This window comes from Varanus komodoensis, unplaced genomic scaffold (genome assembly GCF_004798865.1).
Source record: "Varanus komodoensis strain SLA01 unplaced genomic scaffold, ASM479886v1 scaffold1, whole genome shotgun sequence".
Lineage (NCBI taxonomy): Eukaryota > Metazoa > Chordata > Lepidosauria > Squamata > Varanidae > Varanus > Varanus komodoensis.
In genome coordinates, this window is record NW_025335268.1 from 121308150 (window position 1) to 121330639 (window position 22490).

At 38.0% G+C, this 22490-nt stretch overlaps 1 protein-coding gene across 1 annotated transcript in view; it reads right to left on the reverse strand.

The window, feature by feature from the left end:
• Positions 1-1070: 1070 nt before the first annotated feature.
• Positions 1071-22490, reverse strand: part of GNAI3 (G protein subunit alpha i3) — a 28484-nt gene continuing 7064 nt past the window's right edge. Inside the window, exons 2-9 of the mRNA XM_044443373.1 lie at positions 15997-16039; positions 15156-15297; positions 14128-14285; positions 9408-9536; positions 4899-5028; positions 4372-4525; positions 2323-2532; positions 1071-2234 (exon numbers count right to left, since the gene is read on the reverse strand). Coding sequence (XP_044299308.1) covers positions 2342-2532; positions 4372-4525; positions 4899-5028; positions 9408-9536; positions 14128-14285; positions 15156-15297; positions 15997-16039 — 947 coding nt within the window. The 3' untranslated portion in view covers positions 1071-2234; positions 2323-2341. The remainder of the gene's footprint in view (positions 2235-2322; positions 2533-4371; positions 4526-4898; positions 5029-9407; positions 9537-14127; positions 14286-15155; positions 15298-15996; positions 16040-22490) is intronic.

The window sequence follows — 22490 nt, forward strand, 5'->3', positions numbered from 1 at the left end:
AGGTTCTCTTTGTATTGATATTTACTGCAACAAATTGCTTATACAGCTTCAATTAAATGTAGAAAATCAAAAAATAAATGTGCATTAAAATGTGGATACAGTGTTATTTGGAAAAATAACCGGTCTCAAATTTCTCAAGTTTCCTCCCTCCAAAAGCTGCCTGGACCCTTATACACAGACCTACTAAGAACTAATATGCTGTTCTGGCTAATCTGTGCTTGGAGAAACCTGGATTTAAAAGTTCAGCTGAGCCAGAAGCTCACACACATGCACTGACAGAGAATACTAAGGGATGGCCTTCCTGTATGGCATTTTCACACAGCAAACCTCATACGGATGTCAAGAGATGATCTTGAACAATGGACTGAAGCCATTTAGACATTTAGCTTGCAATGTATCTACCAATGAGATGTTGTGTTCTAAATACACATGCATGAAATCAGCTGTCACTTAGTGGTATTCAGTTAGTTACAGTCTCACTTCCCCACTGAAAAATGAACAAATCATGTTAACAGTATGGATGGAATACTTATATCCCTTCATATATTTGGGTCTGGAAACTCATTGCTCTCAGCCAGCATAACCAAAGTGCGCAATAATTAAATCTGTAAGCTGACAGGATCATAAGTTGCTTACACTTGCATGGACCAATGTAAACTAAACTTTAGTAATCATACTATAATCTGCAAATTGAGAAACTTAATGAGGCAGTTATCTGTAACCACCTATTATGTCATAAACAATTTTATCTTTGGCTGTAATAATTGGTAATAAATAGTCACTATGCAGAATTTTAAACAGCAGGTGTAACATCTTGCTATGATTTCTATGTAAGAACCAACACATACCTTGCCACTTTTGTAAGCTATCTATGCAATACAACTAAGAACTCCCCATCAAAATTCTTCAGAAGGTAAAGATACAAAAGCTCTACAAATACTGGCATAACATTTTAGCAACACCAAACAGCTAATCCATCTAACTAAAATTTTGCAAACACAGGAAATGTAATGAGGACTAAGATTTCAAGAACATTTTTACAAATGGCTCCAAAAACATTAGAACATAAAGATTTTTAACTCACTATTTTAATATTGCCAATAACTACATCAGATTGAAACTGTACATGACAAATTGGGAAAGAGTCTCATTGTAATGGTTTCAGCAAAGAAATGTACTGACTCTGCTTAATAACATCACTACAGTAAAAACAATGGCAAACAGGAACTTGGCACCACATTTACAAAGTAAAGGCATGCTGTTGATACATTTTTGAAATCTCTGAAGATAAAAGGCCCTGGTAAATGCAGAACAAATTGCACTGTCTACAAAACTCCTCACTGGTTTAAGACCAAACACACACACACACAAATAATTAAGAGGCTGATTAAGTAGCTTTGTAGCAGCACATATTCTCCCCTCCAGTTTGAACGTTACAAAGCATCTTTCTAACTGGAAGCTACATCAGGCATTTCTTATAAGAAAGAGATTTCCACCTGCTACATCAGTAGCTCATTCAGTGATTTGGTAATCAGCATAAACCAGGCTAACCCTCCTCAGCCCATAAGCAAGACAAAACTTGTTACCCTGCTACAGGAAATCTATTTTTTGGGGGAAAGGACAAAGCTTTACAGTGTATGTAGCAGAATGGTAAGAAAGTATACATAAGAAGCCATAGCTTTAGCCATAAGAATTCTAAGGCCCTTTTAAGTAGTTGCAGTAATATCAAGTTCTGACCATACCAAGTTTTAAAAACAAAAGGTTCCTGCTAAGAGGAATACTTTCTGCATGATCTGGTCACATCATGTGCATAGTTAAGTGGTTTTTTTGTTTGTCTGTTTTTAAAACAAGACTGTTTGTAAATAAGGAAATAAAATTTAGTCAAGATATAGTTTTGATGGAAAACCTTAAAAACAGAGCAGTTGTGGCTTATTAAAGAAAGATAGCTACATATTGAAGTTCTGGGACCTCAACTTCTTAACAGCTGTACACATTTGAAACTATGCAATCCAAGTGATGCCTGGATGATCAAAAATTACACTTAACAGTAGTTCCATTTTTGAAGTCTAACTTCAGCATCCCATATCAATAAAAAGGTCCCTAGTACAGAAGATTGTGCTAAAGAATGCAAGGATTTTGCATGCTGTTTTCATTCCCCAGTCCTGTTCATGCTTGCAGTTGTCACACAGGCAGCAGATAAACAGTCCAGTTCCTTAAACACCACATCTTGAAATCTGAAACAAAAAAATACCTGTAGTTCACAGTATAGTCAGCCAAATGTTTATACAATCCCAAAACTCCAACTAACGGTTCACAATGTACCTTTTCCGGCATTCTCATTTTAGTAGAGTCCACATTCCTTCAGGTTGTTTTTAATTATTACATCTGTAACAGCATCAAAAACAAACTGCACATTCTTGGTGTCTGTGGCACAGGTGAAATGAGTGTAGATTTCCTTGGTGTCTTTTCTTCTATTCAGATCTTCAAACTGGCACTGAATGTATGCAGCTGCCTCTTCATATGTATTTGAACCTAGGAAAAAAAGTGACCCAAAACATAATAGCAGCCTTGACAGATCAAATCAAAGGCCTTTCCAGGGTCCCACCAGGAATCAAACCCCACACGCTGCCTGAGGAGCATCCCTCTTCTGTCCCACTTGCAACTGCCTTTGTGCTGCTGCACCTGACGGGGAAGAAGGTTGCTAGTTGCACAACCTTCATTCCACAAGCATTTTTTTCTTCTCAACTAGGCAAAAATTAGGGTGGGCAAAAGAGAGAAAGTTAAAAACAGTGTTTAATAACTATGGGCAGGCACTCTAAGGTGCCATGCAGGCAATCTGAAGAGTCTTTCCATAACTGCGTCAGAATGGGGATCAGAAAAGCTAATTTGATAGCTGACTTTCATAATTTCCAGAAAAAGAAAACTTAAAGGTGTGGGGAAAGCCACAGCATTCATTGCAGGGAAGGGGAAGCTACTGCCAGCTGCCCATAAGCACTTCTAGATTATTTGTGGGGTACTGGCACTAACAAATACCTAGGCATTCTTGGCAAGAGCAGCAAGAGTTTTTGCCACGCTTGTCATGTGAATTTGGATGACATACAAACCCACGGATTTTCAGAATGGCTGAAACCCCTCCACTATGGGTTGTCATGTCATGTAAACCTAGTCATGGTTATCTAGTACCTTATGTTACACTTAGTTTTTTTAAAAAAAATCTGGCAAGTGGGATTGGGATGAAATCCACCTATTGTAAAATAGGGGGAGTCTTATGCATGCCTTTCTCTTACGGGAAGAGACAGACTGTTATTTCATTGAGAAGAGGCTCTGCTGCCCACTCAGCAGAACACTACTATACATTTTTACCATAACTGCAGCAAATCTTCTATATGCAAAAATGCTTACTAGCAGGAGGAGGGTACCTGCTGCACAAATCTTCTTAACCTTATTTGTTTACTGCAAATAGGGCTGTAGTCAATGGCTGCTCTTAGCAAACAATATTTATACAAAAATGAAACTAAAAGTGTCCATTTCTTTAATGATCTGACAGCTCAAAAAACGAAACAAGGAAGAATCTCAAAAAGTGATTAAATATTTTGTGAAAGCACTCTAATTTAGATATTGTACCTAATGAAATTTGAACATGAGAATTCTTCAGAAACAACCAAAACACATTTTTAAAGCCTAGTAGATACGAAAGACAGGAATCCACGTATGGAGCAGGACTTTCTGCCTCTCTGCCTTTGCCCCACACATCTGCTTCAAAAGGCGCCCCACACCCCCAGAGAACATTCTGAGGGCATAAAGGGATAGTTTCATCATCTGAAAACTTAACTAGATTCCACTCAATGTTTCACAGATATTTCTATTACGTTCCCATCAGCATCTGATGGATGTTTGCACAGTAAATGCATTAGGGTATGAAGCCAAGTCACGATTTGTGGAGCCCTTTATGGAAGGCCCTATATTTGTGGGGCCCTATATTCTAGTAGTTAGCAGATGATTATCATGACCAGGACTTACTTAGCTGTGTGAATAAATTCTGTGACAATAAGAATGAATTCAAGCAAATAGGACATTATCAGGTTTTTTTGTTTGGGGGGGATATTACACTGTATATATTCAAATTTTGAATTTGTTAGGGAAATTACACTAGGTACACAGTTCACAGCACAGAGCATAATGAAGAACATAGTATTAGAGCACAGTCTGTACCACTTTCAGAAATTATGTTATGGAAATCTTTAGAGATTAGAGAAAACACACATACACCCCCCCTCCCACTCCTAGTTCCCTGAAATACCATTACCTCCATGATAATCTACTGCTTTTATCTGCCATTTTCATCCTACTGTCCCATTATGTTTACCTTACCTGGATATTCTGGGTAACAAATGGTTAGTGGACTCCTCCTTATCTTTTCCTCAAATAGATCTTTCTTGTTCAGAAAAAGAATGATTGACGTATCTGTGAACCACTTGTTGTTACAAATGCTGTCGAAGAGTTTCATACTCTCATGCATACGATTCTAGGGAAGCAGGAAACAACTTTACATAGTTGCTAACTTCAAAAACGCTATTAGTGCAAAGAATGTGAATAGTCAAAGCTGATGCTCACAGAAGACAGTACTGGCAACTGTTTGTGCAAACATCAGGCAAGAAGGCTCTGAATGGTTTTTACAGTTTTTACTGCAGGAATTTTGAGAATGCCTACAAGAAATGCTTGTTCCCACGCCACTTTGAAACGTGATTGCCATTAGTCATTTTCAAGGCTGTCAAACAGCAAAGCACAAGCCACAGGATGACGCTTTCTTTAAAAAGCTAAGCAAGGCTTACAGTTAATTTCTACCACAATGCACATTATGCAGACCGTAACTAATATTTAACTCTATGGCAACGTACCATTTCTTCATCCTCAGCAAGGACAAGGTCATAATCACTGAGTGCGACACAGAATATAATTGCTGTTACTCCTTCAAAGCAGTGGATCCATTTCTTACGTTCTGAACGCTGACCACCAACATCAAACATCCTGGCAGAAAGAAAAATGACTTGAAAATGATGCTACAAAACAGTGAAAGTGAAGCTGCCTGTTCGGTGCCACCCAAAGCTCACAATAGGGGGTCCTTTAATTAACTGAACAAGCCTTGCCATTAGAAGAATCAATCATGCAAAAAATTCACAAACAGGATACCCTTCCATCATTAAGTTTTATGGGAAAAATCTAAGCTGCACATCTTTCTTTACAAAATCAATCACAAGGAGGACTCTAATAACTGAAGCAGTCATCAGTATGCAAGGGTCAGAAAAATAAATAAATAAATAAATAAATAAATAAATAAATAGTTAATGACACTATCAGGTCTCATTTTGCTAGCTCTAGTGAGTTCACATGAATATTAAGCTCTTAGAACACACCCTCTTCATACTTCTCTCAGTGCTATGGTACCTGGCAGGCTAATATTGATGGTGGCAGTGATGACAATCATGATGTAAAAGCTTCTTCCCTTTAGTAGTAACTTAAGACAAAGTAAGTTCACTTGATCTTTCACACATGATCATGTAAACTGCCAACAATAGTCACTGCAGCCTGATGTCTCTCTAGGGTAAAGCAGGAGGCAAACTAGAATATAAGCAATGATTCTTTTGACCAGGATAGGTGGATGGGAACAGACAATCACTCTTATTTAGTTGAAGCATGGATTCTAGACATTATAAACTACTAACAATACAGGGTGTAATTTAATCATCTTCATTAACTCACTGAATTGTGACTACCTGCACTACCACACCATGCTAAAAGATACTAATCAGCATCTCTTGGCAGAGACTGAAGAGGCTCATGATCCATGGAATCTAAACAAAATAAGTATCACAATGGCATCTCTTTTTAAAGCATCACCCAGGAAAACCAAACTAGGAAGAGGGAATGACAGGAGTTCACTGTTTTCCTGTTGCTTGTTCTAATGGAGAAAGTCATTACACCTCTCATTTTGCAGCAATGCTTAAATCTCCATAGACAGAAAATTAATGATTAAATATTGCTATCTTTATATGCCGAAGGGTAAACAGAAGGTGTCACTCTCTCTATGGCACACATATCTATGTTAGAACAGTTCCTGGCCCCTTAACTGTGCATTCCAGATTTAAAGAATTATGCGCAAAACCAGACAGGAGACAGTATACAGCCTAGTCTTATAGTAGAAAGAGTACTTTCAAGGGACACTTAGTGAAATGGCACAACAGGCCAAACAGACACTCTGTTCCATTAGGATTGCCTAATCTGGGGCTCAGTTAAATGAAAATGTGTCTCTACTAAGACTGCTATACTGCCCATATTTCTCCACCAACTCTCTAAGAATCATTAGAAAAGCCATGATGAGCTATTTGGCTTCATGTTTATAGTCCCTAACACTGCAAAACATGTGCTTTGGCCTTGAGCCAGTGGTTTTCACAAGCCTAAAAGTGCTATGCAGAGGTTGCTTTGTACAGATTAGCTGATAGCCACTTACTCCATGTTCAGAAGCAGCTGTTTGTTCACCTTATGTACAAACAACTGCACCTTCTTGAATTTACAGATATGTTCTATAGTACCAGTGGCACATTTAAGGTATGCCCGCTTACACATTCAGAAATGATATGGCAGATGTACTTTTGCCTTCTGTACATGATGTTCTACATCTAGCAAGACTGAGTTGGTTACACACACAGAAGCTAGAAAAATTAAACTGTCTCCCATTCCTCCTACTGATTCCAACATGAAGCTATTTAATACACATAACAGATCAGCTACACAAATGTATAAATGTATAAGGAAGTTCTATTTTTATATTCAATTTTAAAGTGACTCATTCAAACACTGGATGTGCCCTTCATAAGAATCAGATGTTTGTCTACTTGCATCTATAGGGCAAAGAAGGCTGCCCCACAGCTTGGTTAGGCTCACTAGGGTGGAAAGTGCAAAAAAATCAAGTGAAAGTAATAACTGTATTGCTTTAAAAATCTGACTCAAACACATTCAGGCAGTTTAAAAACTGAAACAAGATAGCAAGCTGAACTGCAATTTACTACTTTTTATAGACTAGTTAATAATCATTATATCAGAACATGAATACTGCACATTGAGGCAATTTGTAGCAAAGAATTCATATATTGAAAAGGCAAGAGGCAAAGAAGCTCCGAAGTAATGTATTATTTGAGGTATCCATTGCATAGCACTTGAAAAACAGAAGTACTCAGTCAATCTTAGCTTCTTCGTATTAAGAGGAAATCTATATTGGCAACTCAAAGCATATTCTACTTTTATACATGAAAAATCACGTCTTGAGATAACCGTAAAGTCAGTGGGTGCTTTAGGCAGGGATGGGCAACCTTTGGCCCCGGACTAAACTTTAACAGCTTGCTGAAAGCGATAATCAGTTCAGACCCCTTCAAGAATGAACCATCTTTCCCATGGCAGCCTGCTGGGAGTAGAAGCAGAGAGAAAGAGAGAGAAGGTGCATGCTTATCTACACCTGGTAGTGGCCCCACCCACACAGACATTTTAGTATTCATTTATTATTTCTTAATCTCATGAATTATCCCTGCCAACCAATATTATCTCCTCTTGACTGATTCCAGTTTTTATGACATGCTACAGCCTCACCATGGGCAGCAACATACTGAATAAAAAGACAATATAGCAGCCCTTTGTTCCAGTACTTGAGAAAAGAACCAGCAAAAAACTGGGTTCTGTTGGCACCAAAGAACACTGGGTGGCCATTTGTCCATACAAGAGTTTGACAAGATTCAGACCTGCCAAATAAAGGAGGCATGTGGGCTTTGGCCCCTGACAAATGACCCCTAAGGTAATGTGGTACTTGACAGAAAAAAGGGTTCTTAGTTTAAAAGAAATGAGGGGGAGAAAATTTTGATTTTTGATTCTCCAAGTCCAATGCCTGATTTCACTAAAATACACAAATTATTCTACATTCGCATAAAACTTTTAGCTTTCAGATTTTATAGACTATCTCAGTATTTATCTTTGAGGACTATTATTAACCTTTTTACATATTGAGAACAGAGGCTCAACCATAATTGCCTTTTGAAAGTTATTCTGTGATCGATTTGATTAGAACAGAAAACACAATTCTGCACCCCTCCAATTCTACCTTGCACTGGTCTACCTTCAGATTTTGCTCTATTTTTGTAAAATATGTTCACAAAATATTTATCAACATTACCCCAAGCAACTGGAAAACAAGTGCAATTAAAAACATGTGCCAGGTGACCTTGTCAGCAGAAATTCAAGCTGAAGTAGAATTATGAAAGCAGTATAAAAACTGTAACTTTATCAAAGTAGATTTGAGGTCAAGCACTGCTAGCTAGTTTAAAGTGGAGCATATGATCTGAAATGAGCATCCGTTTAGCATGGTAGCAGGTGAGGGAATTCTAGGCTTCCGTGCATCCTTATGGCTTGCATGAAGGATAAAAGGCTATAGTGAGGAATTCATACCTAAAGGGATACTGCTAAGACAGGCTAATTACATTGTGGTGGCTATATGCTTTCAGGGAAGGACTTCTTTCAATTTCCTCCTTTATATCTTGGCACGTTAAAACCTCTGAGCTCTGTGACCTTTGTGGCAACACTCCTATTACATCTTGCATCAGGAAGTGAGTCCTTCCCTTGCAAAATGCATCGGACTGGCATCCATTTTACAGAACTGTAGAACATCCACACTTAATCGTAACAGCAGAGCCAAGAGGGCTACACTTACAGAAATCTATCGAAGTGGAAAGCTACATGGAAGAACATAAGTTATATGTCACCCACCCATGAATTAAGTCACTGTGTGTGTATTCTAGGGGAATACATACAACTCCTGTCCTACACCAAGCATTTTAATGGCAAGCATTTTATCACCTGTGCATGCTTCCCTGCCAATGTTCAGTACTACTGGGTGGTTAGTACTAACTCTACAGATTTGCTGAGAAAGCCATGCACAGTTCAGAGAGCCACGTTAATTTCAGCTCCAATTGCAACATAAGAAAATAAATGCTTGGCAAATTGGAAAGTCTCTATGGTGGGCTTTTATCTTTTAAGCTTCCAATGAAGAATAAGACAATAGCCAGTATCCTTTTAGTATATATGCTCCTGTAAAGCAAAGGTTCAGTACCTGTGTCTGTGATCCCAACATAAAAGCAGCTGAAAAGAACAAAACAATGAAAATAAAAAAGTGAACTGATATCAAGAATTTCCAGCAAGAACAGAATTTAATGACCAAGAAATATTGAAATATGTGATGCCAATGTCAAATTAAGTATGTATCACATATACAGAAGAAAGAAAACAGAACATTTTTCACCATATCCACGAAAAACTGTGATGTTATGCTATACATAATCTGCAGCCTACACTCTATGTTAACTCACTTGAAGTACAAATCCTTGAAGGTGAAATGTGTTTCTACAATGCCTGTTGTTTTCACTCTGGTCCGAAGAACATCTTGCTGGGTTGGAATGTAGCTCTGCAGGGATATTCTGTCCAAGTCATTAAGGTAACTAAAATGTGGGAAGGAAGCAAAGAAATGCATTCTTAGTCCAAGAGAGCAGATAGAAAATATTCCAGTGAACACAGAGGTCTCCAGGCATTATCCTCCGTATATTTATTCTCAACTAGATAAAACATGTAAATTCTCCTCTGCCACGATCTTTTCTTACATAGCATCATGTCAGTGATGCAATGCTTAAGTATTAGAAGCTGACCATCAGTTATTCACCAAATCAGCTAGTTTGCAGCCCAATGTAAACTGCAGTCACTGAACACATTCTGGATTCTTTATGAGACTCCTATATTTAGGGCACTTCAGCTATTAATGAAACAGAAATTAAATACACACATAGCTACCTTGTAAAATGGGAGCTCAATTCTTTCCAATGCAATTAGCAACACACAACTCACACACACAATTCACTAGTTTAAGAGTGGTCAGTAAGTACTATAACTTGATTCAAAGGGATCCCTAATCTTATTAGAATTTTAGAGTGTAGAATCCTCAGGATGGAGTTCTGTTTTTGTTCATGTTACTCTATAAGCAACCATATACACATCAATGCTAATATAATAGTAATAAATAGCTATATGATATACAAGAGATGCAACACAGAAAGAATGGACAGTTACCTCTGTATTGGTGGGCAAAAGGGAAGAAAAACACACAGAAATTGAAGAACATATGATAGAGACTGGTAGGATTGCAAGCACCATCCAGAGCCTGAGGTATGTACCACTGCCTGAGTTGCAGAGAGAGAGAAACTTCCTGGAGATCATTAGGAAGGAGTTGGGTGTAATGCAGTGGTTAAGAACATGAGTCAAAGTCCCAGTTAAAACCTTACTCAGTCACAAACTGACTGAGTAGTCTTAAGCAAGTCAGTATCCCACAGCTATAGACGAAACCCACCCAAGTCTACATTAAAGGACTGCTGTATGGAACGAATATATATGCAAAGCACTATACAAACTGAGGAAAAGTCACTAATTAAATATTAAATATTAGGAGGGCCTCCTATTCACCACTATGTAAAGAAAACCAAGTCCCTCTCTAGTTCTATGGACACTCTAAAGAACCAACAGATTGTTAAGCTACAATGATGAAGAAAACTATGGGTTGAATCTTCCTCCAGTGGAAGGACTTTTGAGATCCAACCTAGTATCTAGAGTGTAGTCCTATGAGCTTCTCATGGCCAGGATCTCTTGACATCTATGAAATAGTAGCATGGCATAGAAAAGTTTAACAGTTCTAGTCTTATGAAGAAATTATTGTAGAACAGCTCATAGCAATGAACTTGATCCTCTGCATGTTCTTTTTATCTCTACAGTCTTGGAGGCTAGGTGGGATACAGATGTAAAAAAGAGAATGGTACAGTGGTACCTTGGCTCACAAACTTAATCCATTCCACGACTCTGGTTGTGACCCAAATTGGTTGTGACCTAAGTCAAATTTCCCCATAAGATTCAATGTAAATAAAGTTAATCCATTCTGGCCCCTCCAAATGTGGTTGTGAGCCAATTTTTGGTCACAAGCCAAATCAAATTTCCCCATAAGGTTCAATGTAAATAAGGTTAATCCTTTCTGTAACTATTTTTTAATCAGAAAAATTTGAAACAAAGTGGCAAAGAACAACAAAGTAACAAAGTACTGTACAGTACAGTGGAGAGCACTAACCTAGGTGCGGGGGTAGGTGTGGGGAAGGTTATTGTTTTGAGGGAGAGTCCCCCTCCATAAGGACATTGGGGAGATCTCTTTCAGGGATTTCCTCTCTTCTTTGTCTCTTAGCTGCAGGGTCAATTTTGATGAAAAATCCATCTATAGTCACTTATTTTTTGTATGGCCGGGGGCATACAAAGATTGCACCTGTCTTTCCTGCAGGAGCACGCCTGTGATCACGTATGTCTCCCCTGCATGAATGCAGCTGCGATTGTGGCCATCTCCCCACTCGGAGGGGTAGGGGGAGATGGCCACAATCTTGGTCGCCACCCAATGCAGAGTTCGCAACCCAAGTCAAAATTTTCATGAAATTTTTGTTCGCGACCTGAGTTGGTCATGAACCAAGGCATTCGTGAGCCGAAGTACCACTTTATTTATTTGCCTTACAACATCCTTGCAGAGTAGATGAAGATGCGAAATAGTGATTTGCCCTAGACTACCATAGGATTTCTTAGATGAACAAGATTTACATCTAGATTTTCCACATCCAGAACTAACAAATAAAATTAGTACTCTGGTTCCAGCCTGTTTTCCTAATTCAGAAAAAAATTCAGCACTACGATTTTTTTGGAAAACTTTTAGTTTAACTAAAACTAAACTTTAACTGACAGCCCCTCCATTCTACTTCTACTTGTTTCTATGATGATTCCTACTCAGTAAAACACTATAAACCAAGAGTAGAATGTCATTTGAGATGCCATTTCTTTGCTGAGGTATATTCTTGATTGAAGTTCACTAAATTTATTTGGGGAGGGCAGAGTTTACTGTCCCAGATCCTCAAGATAAAGTATTTGTGATAAAACACTTCCAAACTTCATATTAGAACTATATGAAATAGTGTGTGAATTCTATGGTAGCTTACATTATTCATTTATTTAATATCTTACCTTTCTACCAAAATGGGATCACATTAGGGAAAAAAGCTGCTTTTAGATTAGGCAATAAGCCAGATATGAAACTAAAATGCAGATCAATTAAATGATAATTCCAGGTAACTGGCTCTAAAGTATACTGCTGGTAGAAGAATGCAGAAAGTACTTCAAGTCCTGAGAACAGTTAACAGCTACGTTTCGGTAAACAAGAACCAGTAAATTATTTAAACAGATGCTATACTTCCCCTATGCGTTAAATAGTCACCTGTATATGATGTTGTCATGCTTCAACAGCAAGATTTGCTGTCATCTGGTGCTTCAAAGAGCTGTTTCAATATCTGTCACCAAGGAATACATTTGTTCATAATATTTTTATATGTGGGTGGATTCCAATGGTAACAGAGACTTTAAATTGGAGAACCTAGAACTTAAAAATTCTATTAAGAGTTTGGTTAAATTCCTGGAAAATTTATACACCTGAAATAAAATACTTTTTCAGCTTTTCGTAGAAAAATATGAGAGTCTAGATCCATCATGTAGTCCACCATAGTAGTTGTGCCAAACTACCGCACAAAAGTGCTTTGCATAATGGAAAAAAGCAATGCTCCAGAAATACACATTCCTGTAAACTTAGCCAGTTTATATTCCTGTTAAAGGTATGGATGTCTTTTGCTGTAACTTCATTACGTATTAAAAAATACGTTCTGTGACAGCACAGAAGTGGTATGTAAACCATGGCTGGATTCAGAAAAAAACCTGATGAAAGAAGCTGGTGGAAATTAACTTTCCCACACCCAAGCCACTAGAAAAACATCCTTGAAGAATGGGCAGAGGCACCTTTAAGGGTAGCTTTCACTCTAGAAAGTTGTCTCCACAAAACATACTGGGATCCCCTTGTGCCACAGATCACCTTTATCAGAATCTCTCAACCCAAAGGTTAATAGGGAACTGCCAAGCAAGAGAAGTGAAAAAGCCATCTTCCATCAGATTCTACTGTGAGCTGTTTTCTGGATCCAACACTATAACAGTATTAATAGATGTTCTAATAATATTAAGAAAAATTCTGGGACTAAAAATTAGACTCATTTAGTGTCCACAAATGCTACTCCCCTGGAATTGGAAAATGACCAAGTCTTAAAAAATGCTTGGGGGCAGCCATTGAGGTAGTTTGTTTATTCATGTTATTAAGTATATATCCTGGTTCTCTTTTATCATTTTTATGCTTTTAATGCAGGGTGTGGAACCTGTGGCTTTCAAGATGATAGTTTCGATCAGCCATAACTTGGACTGATAAGGAATTGGAGATCAACAACACTGGGAAGGCCATAAGTACCCTGCCCCTGATGTAGCACTATGGACTTTAAATTGATCTCTAAACAAAACTATAATTAGTTTCATAGCACTTTAAAAACTAGCTGATTTGCTATGCCATATATGCTATGCCATTTCAGTGGACCTGATTCCACTTCATCAGAAGCATAAAGTGTTGTCTTAAGTTGGTAGGTTACCTATATGGAATAGTAAAACTGCAGAAGTCCGCAGGCTTAGCCAAGAAAAAAAAAAATGGATGACACTTTTACCAAAAGGGAAGGATCAGTACCACTTTGTTCTGCAGTGCACTCCAGTTCCAAGAGGGAGATCTCAAAAATGCCTTTGAAAATTGATGGCCCAGTGTCCATTTTAGCAGATAATAAACGTGTTGCTGGGAATGACAACTCAGCCTTTTTGTTTGACCCACAGAGCTTGCTTTGATCAACTAAGCATAATCCATGGAATCTTCAAAGGCAAGCCTCCATTCACTTTCCAGTTTACCACGTTTAAGGAATTTTCCCAGAATTCATTTTTATATCCTCACAACGAGAGATTCCCCACAGCCTTTTGAGAAATTCGTTAGAAGTACTCATTCATGCCACAATAACTCTGCAAAATAAATAACAGTTCTGAAAAGTCAAACAAATTAAAAGAATGAGATCATCTGTCAAACTGCTTAAAATCAATAAATGAGTTTCTTACTAGGATGCAGAATCATTGAGTTGATATTCTCTTGATCTGCTGAAACATGCTTGAACCCCAGGATCTTTCCATAACCGCTTAATAACTCCTGCTAGTTCAGGAGTCATGACTCCCTCCTCTGCACTTCCTGCTAGTACAAACAACTGACGGGCATCATCCTGCATAATAAGATAAGGTTAAATTCTGCTGTAATCACAAACAATAACTTAATACATGGCTTAACTACAAGCACTGGAAAAAAGCTCTTCTCAGTTACAGTTTACAAAGGATTTGTACCTGCCACCCATAAACAGTGGACTTTTTTCCCAAAAGAGCCAGACACTAACTGCAGAAACCATTATTTTATACACACCAAAACCAGAATTCACAAAAAAGTGTGTTTATCTGAACAACGAGGAAGAACCCAAACTGTGGTGTAATATACTGGCATAAAACTGCTTGGAAACATTGTATTAAGTAACTGCTTGGATATTACTCTACTATGCAGTTCACTGGGAGTGAATTGAAAGTGCTAAAAATAAAACTGATGCTTATGAAAGAAAAAAATCAAATACAACAGATAATAAAAGCTGCAGAATTAGTAGTTTAGTACTGTGTTCAATAATAAAGTCAGGCAAAATGGACTTTCAGGAATTCAAGAAAGCTATAGCCACAGATTAAGGAAATAGAGTTGGAATTCTGAATAAACGTCTCTGAATAAACGTACACAGGATGCCTAGTACTGAAAAGACCTAGTGGGTCACAAGCAAGCTTCCTCTAGGGGCAGGATTCTCTAAGTGGGACATCAGAGAACTATTTTCCAAGCAGCATTCAAGCTCCAAAGGTATGAACCCAGAGAAGGACCTCAGAAAAACATGTCAGTAGGTTCAAGTGAAAGTTCTTCACATCTCCTGGCAACATGGTAGCATTAGCAGACTTTTAATCAGATGCACACAGTTACTATTTTATAGGTATGCATATTTCCACTAACAATTTCATGAATAACAAGTGCTTCAAAATTTCATGATCATAATTTCAGCATTACTTACTGCTCTGGCAACTTCACCAAAGTCTATCTTTAGTCTTCCCATTGCTCTTATTATTGCAATGATAGATTGAATAGTATTGCTGTAGACAACCACTTTATACTGCCTGCATTCATCCTCTGAATAGCCATCCTCATGAATGATTCTGCAAAAGAAATGAATCTTAATGAGATAAGAGGCCGGCCAAGAGCAGAGAATTTCCACTCAGCTGAGCAGCTTACTGGGTTACCAGTCACTCTGTCAGCCTAACCTGCTTCACTGAGTTATACTTCATAAAGAGAGGAAAAAGCCATGTGTACCTTCCTTCATGCACTGGAGAAAGGGGAAGATAAAAATGCAACTGTAATAAATGAACCTGAATTTCTTACATTTGGATAATATTGGCTTGAATTCTAAAACCTGCCCATAATCTAGGGCCTCCTTCTTGTTTTGGCCCCTTGCTCTCCCAAAAAGTTTCTCATGAAGATTTAAGGAGCCTTCAGGAATGGTCAGGATGTGGGTGTAGTGACTTCATCAAATAAGGTTAAGCAGAAAAAAGTCAAGGAGGATGCTTGCACCAGCAGAAGATGTTCCTATTTCTGCAAGAAGTCTTTGGATTTCAGCAAATGAGCACTCTGGACACAGCACCCATGGAAGATTTTGACATAGCTTTTTGTTTTCCCCATCATTGCATTAACATTTGATGTACAGATCTTCCATTAACTATGATGTCCTATCACTCTACTTGTGTGACAGGCTGGGTAAAGTAAACAGATCTCTTTGGATCTCTTTACAATATTCTCTAGATGTGTACTGCAATGCTAGTGGATTGTGTCCATATTGTGAATCTGTCTAAAATACTTACTTCATCTGCTTCACAATGGTACTTTTACCAGATTCACCAGCGCCTGCAACAAAAATAGTATTATTTTGATGAGGCAATTGGAAAAGCAGAATTTTATTGAAAAATGACAAAAGTTAAAAGATTAGCCACCTATCAGAATTCCTGACAGTCCCTATAGGAAAATATTATTTATCTCTCAAAGAAAAAATATTAATCTTGTACCCAAATAACAAACACCTAAGCATTTATTTTATTTATTTATTTTTATTTATTAAAACATTTCTATGCCGCCCCTTGCCGAGGCCTCAGGGCGGCTTACAACATTTACAACATGTGAAGCATTCACTTCCCATTACAAGATGGCTAAATGTGGTGTGGTAGTTTAGAATGTTGATCTTCTATCTCAGAGCACTTTTCCAGCTTCAAAAGCTGTAGCTCTGAGTTTTCCTGTAGACATCTGGACAGTGTCTAGACTCCGCAGGATTATATCCTAATCCAGTCTTTGAAAATTGCTGTACAAACTGACTTGATACACACTATTTGGATTAATATGTGGATCAGAGTATCAGAAAATATATTACCTACTATCTTTCACACTTTACCAATGTTCGGACATAGTCCTCATCTTGAAAATGAAACATTCCAAATGTTTTAAAATGCACATTGATGAGAACTTACTCCAAACATTTCAATAACCTCAGTCAGTGACTTTATGTAATTGTTAAATGTTTTGGGGGACAAAATGCAACCCTGCAGAACAACATCGCATAACTGTTATGGTGCAGACCAACAGTAATCCAACATGACATTCTGAAACCAAGCATCAAGATAGGAACAAACTGTAGCAATACAATTCAATGCTTTCTGTTCCATTGGAGACACATGGTCCAAAAAGACACCACATTTAATGGTATCAAAAGCCATCAAGACGTTCCAGAAAAATTAACAATCAAAAATTGGTTGCACTACCAACTGTCTTTTTCCTGACACAAGTCCAAAGTTCTCTCTGTACCAAACTCCAGCTTGAAAATGGATTGAAATCTATTAAGAGAATTAGTGCTGTCCAGGAGTATCTGGAGATGCCTGACCACCATCTGCTCAAGAACCTTTTCTCTCCAAAAAGGAACATACTGCCAAACTGTCAATAATTGATAATTCAGTACTGGATAAACACATAACTGTTGTTTAAGTGAGGCTAGGAATATCCCCTCATGCAGAGAGGCATCTAAAACTCTCTGTGACTACAGTTAGTCAATCTTATTAGTGGTTGCAAGGCAAGATGGGCAAGGATAGAACATAATGGTGACTTGGATGAATTTCTTCAAGCAATCCATATCCTCCAACTCCAACAAGTGAAAGTCTCCTAACAAAACCTGACCAAGGCCGGGGTGGAGAGAGGTAGCTCAGCAGGAGCCAGTTCAGAGCCACACTATGCCAGATCTGCCCCTAGGCAGGCCCCCAAATACCGGGCCTTTTTCTTGGGGACACTGCCAAGGGCCGTACACTGTCTGTCTGCTCACTTCTGTCACTGCATTCTGCTCACCGTAGACCAGTGCATGGGCTAACTGTGCTTTCCCTGCACAATCACTTCTTCCTTGGTTGGCATCACATTTGTGGAAGATGCAAGGGTGCCACCAAGGAGGCTGGGGAGGATACAGCTCAATGGGAGCCAGCTGGGAGCCATGCTGTGCCAGGCCTGCCCTCTGGGAGGAGCCCTGAAGACAGGGCCTTTTTCTGCTGTGTTGTGATGTAGGGGAAAATGTTGAGATGGAGCTGTGTTGACTGTGTTTTCTTAGCCAATCTGTGCTGTTGTGTATGGGGATTTGAGTGAGGGGGGAATTAGCTGTATTTCATTATTTAACATTACGAATATTATTGTATTAAGTAATTTTGTTTGATTTTGTATTGCTCTGCTGTTAATATTGTATTGGTATTGGTATTTGCTATGAGTATAGTATTGTATTTATATTGATTTTGTATTGGTTATTGTATTTTTTATTTTCTCATTGTATTTTGTATCTTGTCTTGCTGTGAGCTGCCCAGAAAGCCCTATGGGCTATGGGGTGGCATACAAATGCAATAAATCAAATCAATCAGTATACTGGCTGCCTCAATCACCATTGCACAAACTCTGGAGTCCAAGTTCCTACAGTCTTCAACAAACTCATTTACCAACAGGTCAAGAACATGAAGACATTTGATCTTAGCATGCAAGAATGTTCAGAAAAATGCCTCATTCCCATTCTACTGACTTAAGTCTCTGCTGGATCAAAGATGTTTCCATCAATAGACTGGTTACAACCCAAATGTTCAAGATTCTGCTAGATAATGAATTAATTAAAATTAAACCATGAAATGGAAATTATTGGACTCCATGCTTAGAATATGGTCAACAAGAGAATCTCTACATTCCTAGGAATGAGTCATTATTCTGTAATATTGCCAGTCAAAGAGATTTCCTGGGTGACTTTATCCCAAGTATCCATATAAAAATACATTTTTTTTCAATGTCTGTTTCTTCCTAGGGTTTTTAAATGCACAATTTAATACACAAAACTTGGACTCAAACAATACTGTAACAAAAAGCTCTTTCATGTACAATGTATTCAGACAAAACAATATATTCAAGGTTCCAGAATATTAATTATATTTTATAGCAGCATTTCTAATCTGAGTAAAAAGACCTGCCCAGAATGCACACCACACAGTGCTCCTACATATGTTTACTCAAAAGTATGTCCCCTTGAATTCAATTCTCAGGTAAATGTGTACAAGATTGCACCATGAGCAAACTAATAGAGACTGTGGCCCAATTAACAAACCATGGATTATGCTTGCCAACCAGGTCTGTGTATCCACAGCCTTCAAAAAATCCATACTGAGATGCACCGTGAACATACTCAACATTCTAACTCCCATCTTGTACTTGCATGTCACTAGACCAAGGCAAGACTCTCAAACAGGGCACCCCAACTCAAGCCTGTACATGTTTAGAGGATAATCCATTTAGTACATAGGTGTGAGAGAAAGAGGGATTTACTCATGTAATAAAACTACAGATAACTATATATTTAACAGCAAACAAAAGTATCAGCTTAAGAAGCTTGTCATTCAAATATGTTTATATTCTAGAATTAAATGTTATTCCTTGTTTAGTCACTTAGAACCCCTTGGAGATCATTATCCTAGCAGGTAACTTTTTCCCAATGGACAAGAAGTATGTAAGCAATTATATATTACTTAAATTATTAGCAGACTTTCAGATGACAGATCAGATGCTGAGATGCTTCAATTTCAGCCACAGACAGAATAGCACTTTATTTAGACTGGAACTTTATTGCCAATTAAGTGAGAAGAGAACAATAAGGAATGATACAGTGCATACAGACTAAATATTCTTGATCCAAATCATTAATCCTACATTAACACTGGACAGCATCAATAAAATAAATAACAACTTCGATAACCTTGAGTAACATCCCTTATATTACATTCTTAAGATACTCCTTCCATTGTCAAAGCAAGCAAGCAGCTGTTGTACTAGTGATTTAACTAGGTAGTTTTGGATCTCAGAGCTGCATGGAAACTAAATTGAACAAAATATTTTGTTTAAACTTGAGACAAACAAAAGCTCTAACAAAATTGTATTTACACAGTGATAAATTTGTAGCCCATTTAATGAAAAGGCAGACCAATATTGGTTGATTTTAAAATCCCAATATAATAGGACTTGTTTGTTTGTTTTTTAAACCTGTGACATTAGCTTCAAGACATTAATGACCCAGCACCAGAGTTTTAGGTCCTATTATATACCCCACACACTAATTTCCAGGGCGACGAGATTTCCCCCAGTTCTGTTCTAAGGGACATATCCTCAGAAAGAACAAATATTTGTAATGCATCCAGTATGTGGAAAGAGACCCCAGTCATCACCACTTTTCTTCCAAAGCAGAGCAAGGAGAGAAATGCACTGTAGAAAAGATGGAGTCCTTAACACTTCCCCACTCACTGCTTTCCTCCTGCAATTTTCCAGACCCTTTTTGTTTGTTTTTGGCAAACATGAATCTGAGATCTAGCTGCAGAACCACCACAAGAGGCAGGGCACACTTGCAAAGAAAATCAGCAGGCGTGGTACACGGGGCGGGGGAAGTCAAGTACTTTCTCCCACACCAGCTGCTTTTTCAATCCAAGCGCAGCTCTCTAATGCCGCTTTGCAGAGAAGACACAGCAGTTTATTACACAAGCTAGCCTCATAATGGGCAGTTCTGGCATTGTTCCTTAGTTTCCACAAAAACAGAAGGAATATGAACGACTAACACTTAGTTTGTTCTAAAAGGGAAGAAGCTTTAGCTAATAGAGAAAAACAATTATATAAGGCTCATTTTGCCACTTTATATAAGGGTGTATATAAAGGGTATATGTACTTTACGTAGAAAATTCCCCATTCTTTTAAGAAAAAGCAGCAGTGCACTGAAATATATTACTCAGGGAACCAGCACAAACTTAACAGATTTACTGTTGATTTTACTTATTGTACTTTTAATGAAGCCTATAACAGAGTTTCTCTGGGTGAATTACAAACAGCTAAAAGATAAAGCAAGGAATAAAAAATAATGAAGAACATCCCCCCAACTGAAAGTTTAGGTTGCTTACAGTTAAAAGAACAAAACAAAACAAAAAGTCTTCACCTTGTGCCAAAAAGACAACAATGCTGGCAACCAAACAAGAAAAAGGATACAATAAATGAAGCACCACAACTCAACTGGATGTCTCTCTCATGGCCATGCAACTAACCCTCTCCAGGAGAGGCCTCTAAAGATGACCTAAGGGTATGGACAGAGAAATATGGACAAAACCTAATGTACCCACAATGACCCTACCATGCAAGGATACACGCCTCTTCGGCCACTGTGTACAGCACAGGGAGCCACAATTAAAGCAGGCTTGAAAAAAAAACACAGGTGCAAATGCCCAGGCTCCTTGAGTGCATACAGTTAAAAAAGGCATATATCCATTACCTGCTACGTGGTTACGCATTATATATCCACTAATTTTCTAATTTGTGAAGCAGCCTGCAGAGTCAGGTGGAATTCTTGGATTCAGCTATCCTTTCCCCCACTGTAATAGCTGGGACAACAAATACGTAAAGCACTGAGGCTGAAATGGTCTGTGGACTGCAGGATTTTTCCTAGCTACCCTTAACCAACATCAGAAGTTAAGCTAAGCAGGCAGATCAATGCAACTACTTTTGTATATTTAGCCACTTGCTGTTAATAGGAAAATTACACAAAGCTCTACGTCAGCTAAACTGAGCGGGCCTTTACAAAACTGTTTTTCCTGGAGGCACTGAAACAATGGGACAATAGAAGTGTTGTCTGGAGCAAAAATGAGTGAAGCAAGAAGCACAGGGGAGGGGCAACAGTGGCATTCCTTCAATTGTACAGATTCTCTGACCCTCACAATCAGAAAACCAACCTGTTACTAAATAGCTGACCTGTTGTTATAGGCTGAAAAACATGTATATATAATGCCACTACCCCAACTAACAACAGTATTTGGTTTTTCAAATGTTAAAGCAGAGGGAGCAAGATTTCAAAATCTAGAAGCCTGAGACTCACAACAATTAGACAATGTGCAAAAGACCCACAGTTCAAATTTAAAAAGTGGTAAGTCCATGATATATGTTTTTTAATACTTGAACTGAACTGGAATGAACTCATAGTCCCTCCACAAAAATATCCACTCCTACTTTTCCATTTCATCTCATCTCTATACCACCCCATAGAGCTGAAGCTCTCTTTCATTTTAGCAACATAATTTGAGGGTGGTTTTGTTGCTACTGAACAACTGGAAATCAGAAATCCATCACTCAGAAATGCCCAATAGATCAAGCTCTGTCTTCTGTCTACATCCACTTGAAAGACATTTATTACTTGTTGACTGTTGGCAAAATGTCAAATTACTTCTTCACACTTATGTTTAATTTTGTACTTGCCTAACAGTTTTTAACTCTGAAATAAATTAGAGTATTGTTCATGGAGAAATAAGTGACCTTGCATGAACAGAGAGAAAGGGAAATTATCGAACATTCAACAGTTTACGTAACTGCTTCCAGAACAAAACAGAAAAGTAAAGCGTCCGTAACATTTTAGGAGTTTTCCTTGAAGATCACTACCACAAAGTATAGCTGACATCAAGGAACAAGTATTGCTAGCAGCAACATAATGAGCAATCATTCAGAAAAATCTAACTTTTTTCTTGGGTGTAGGGAACAAATACAAATGTGTTCTCTGAGGCATAATTCACTGTTTGCTAGTTTTGTACTGTGATAAATCTTCTCTAGCTATGATATTGCAAGAGGGACTTTTCAAATAAACTCACACGACTCAAGTATATTTGTCAGGCCATTCCAATTATAGTGAAAATGATAGTTACTAATAACCAACAATGCATGAAATTAGTGAAGTTACTGATGTTGACAATAAACACCCATACTTTTTCTGTACAAATGTAAA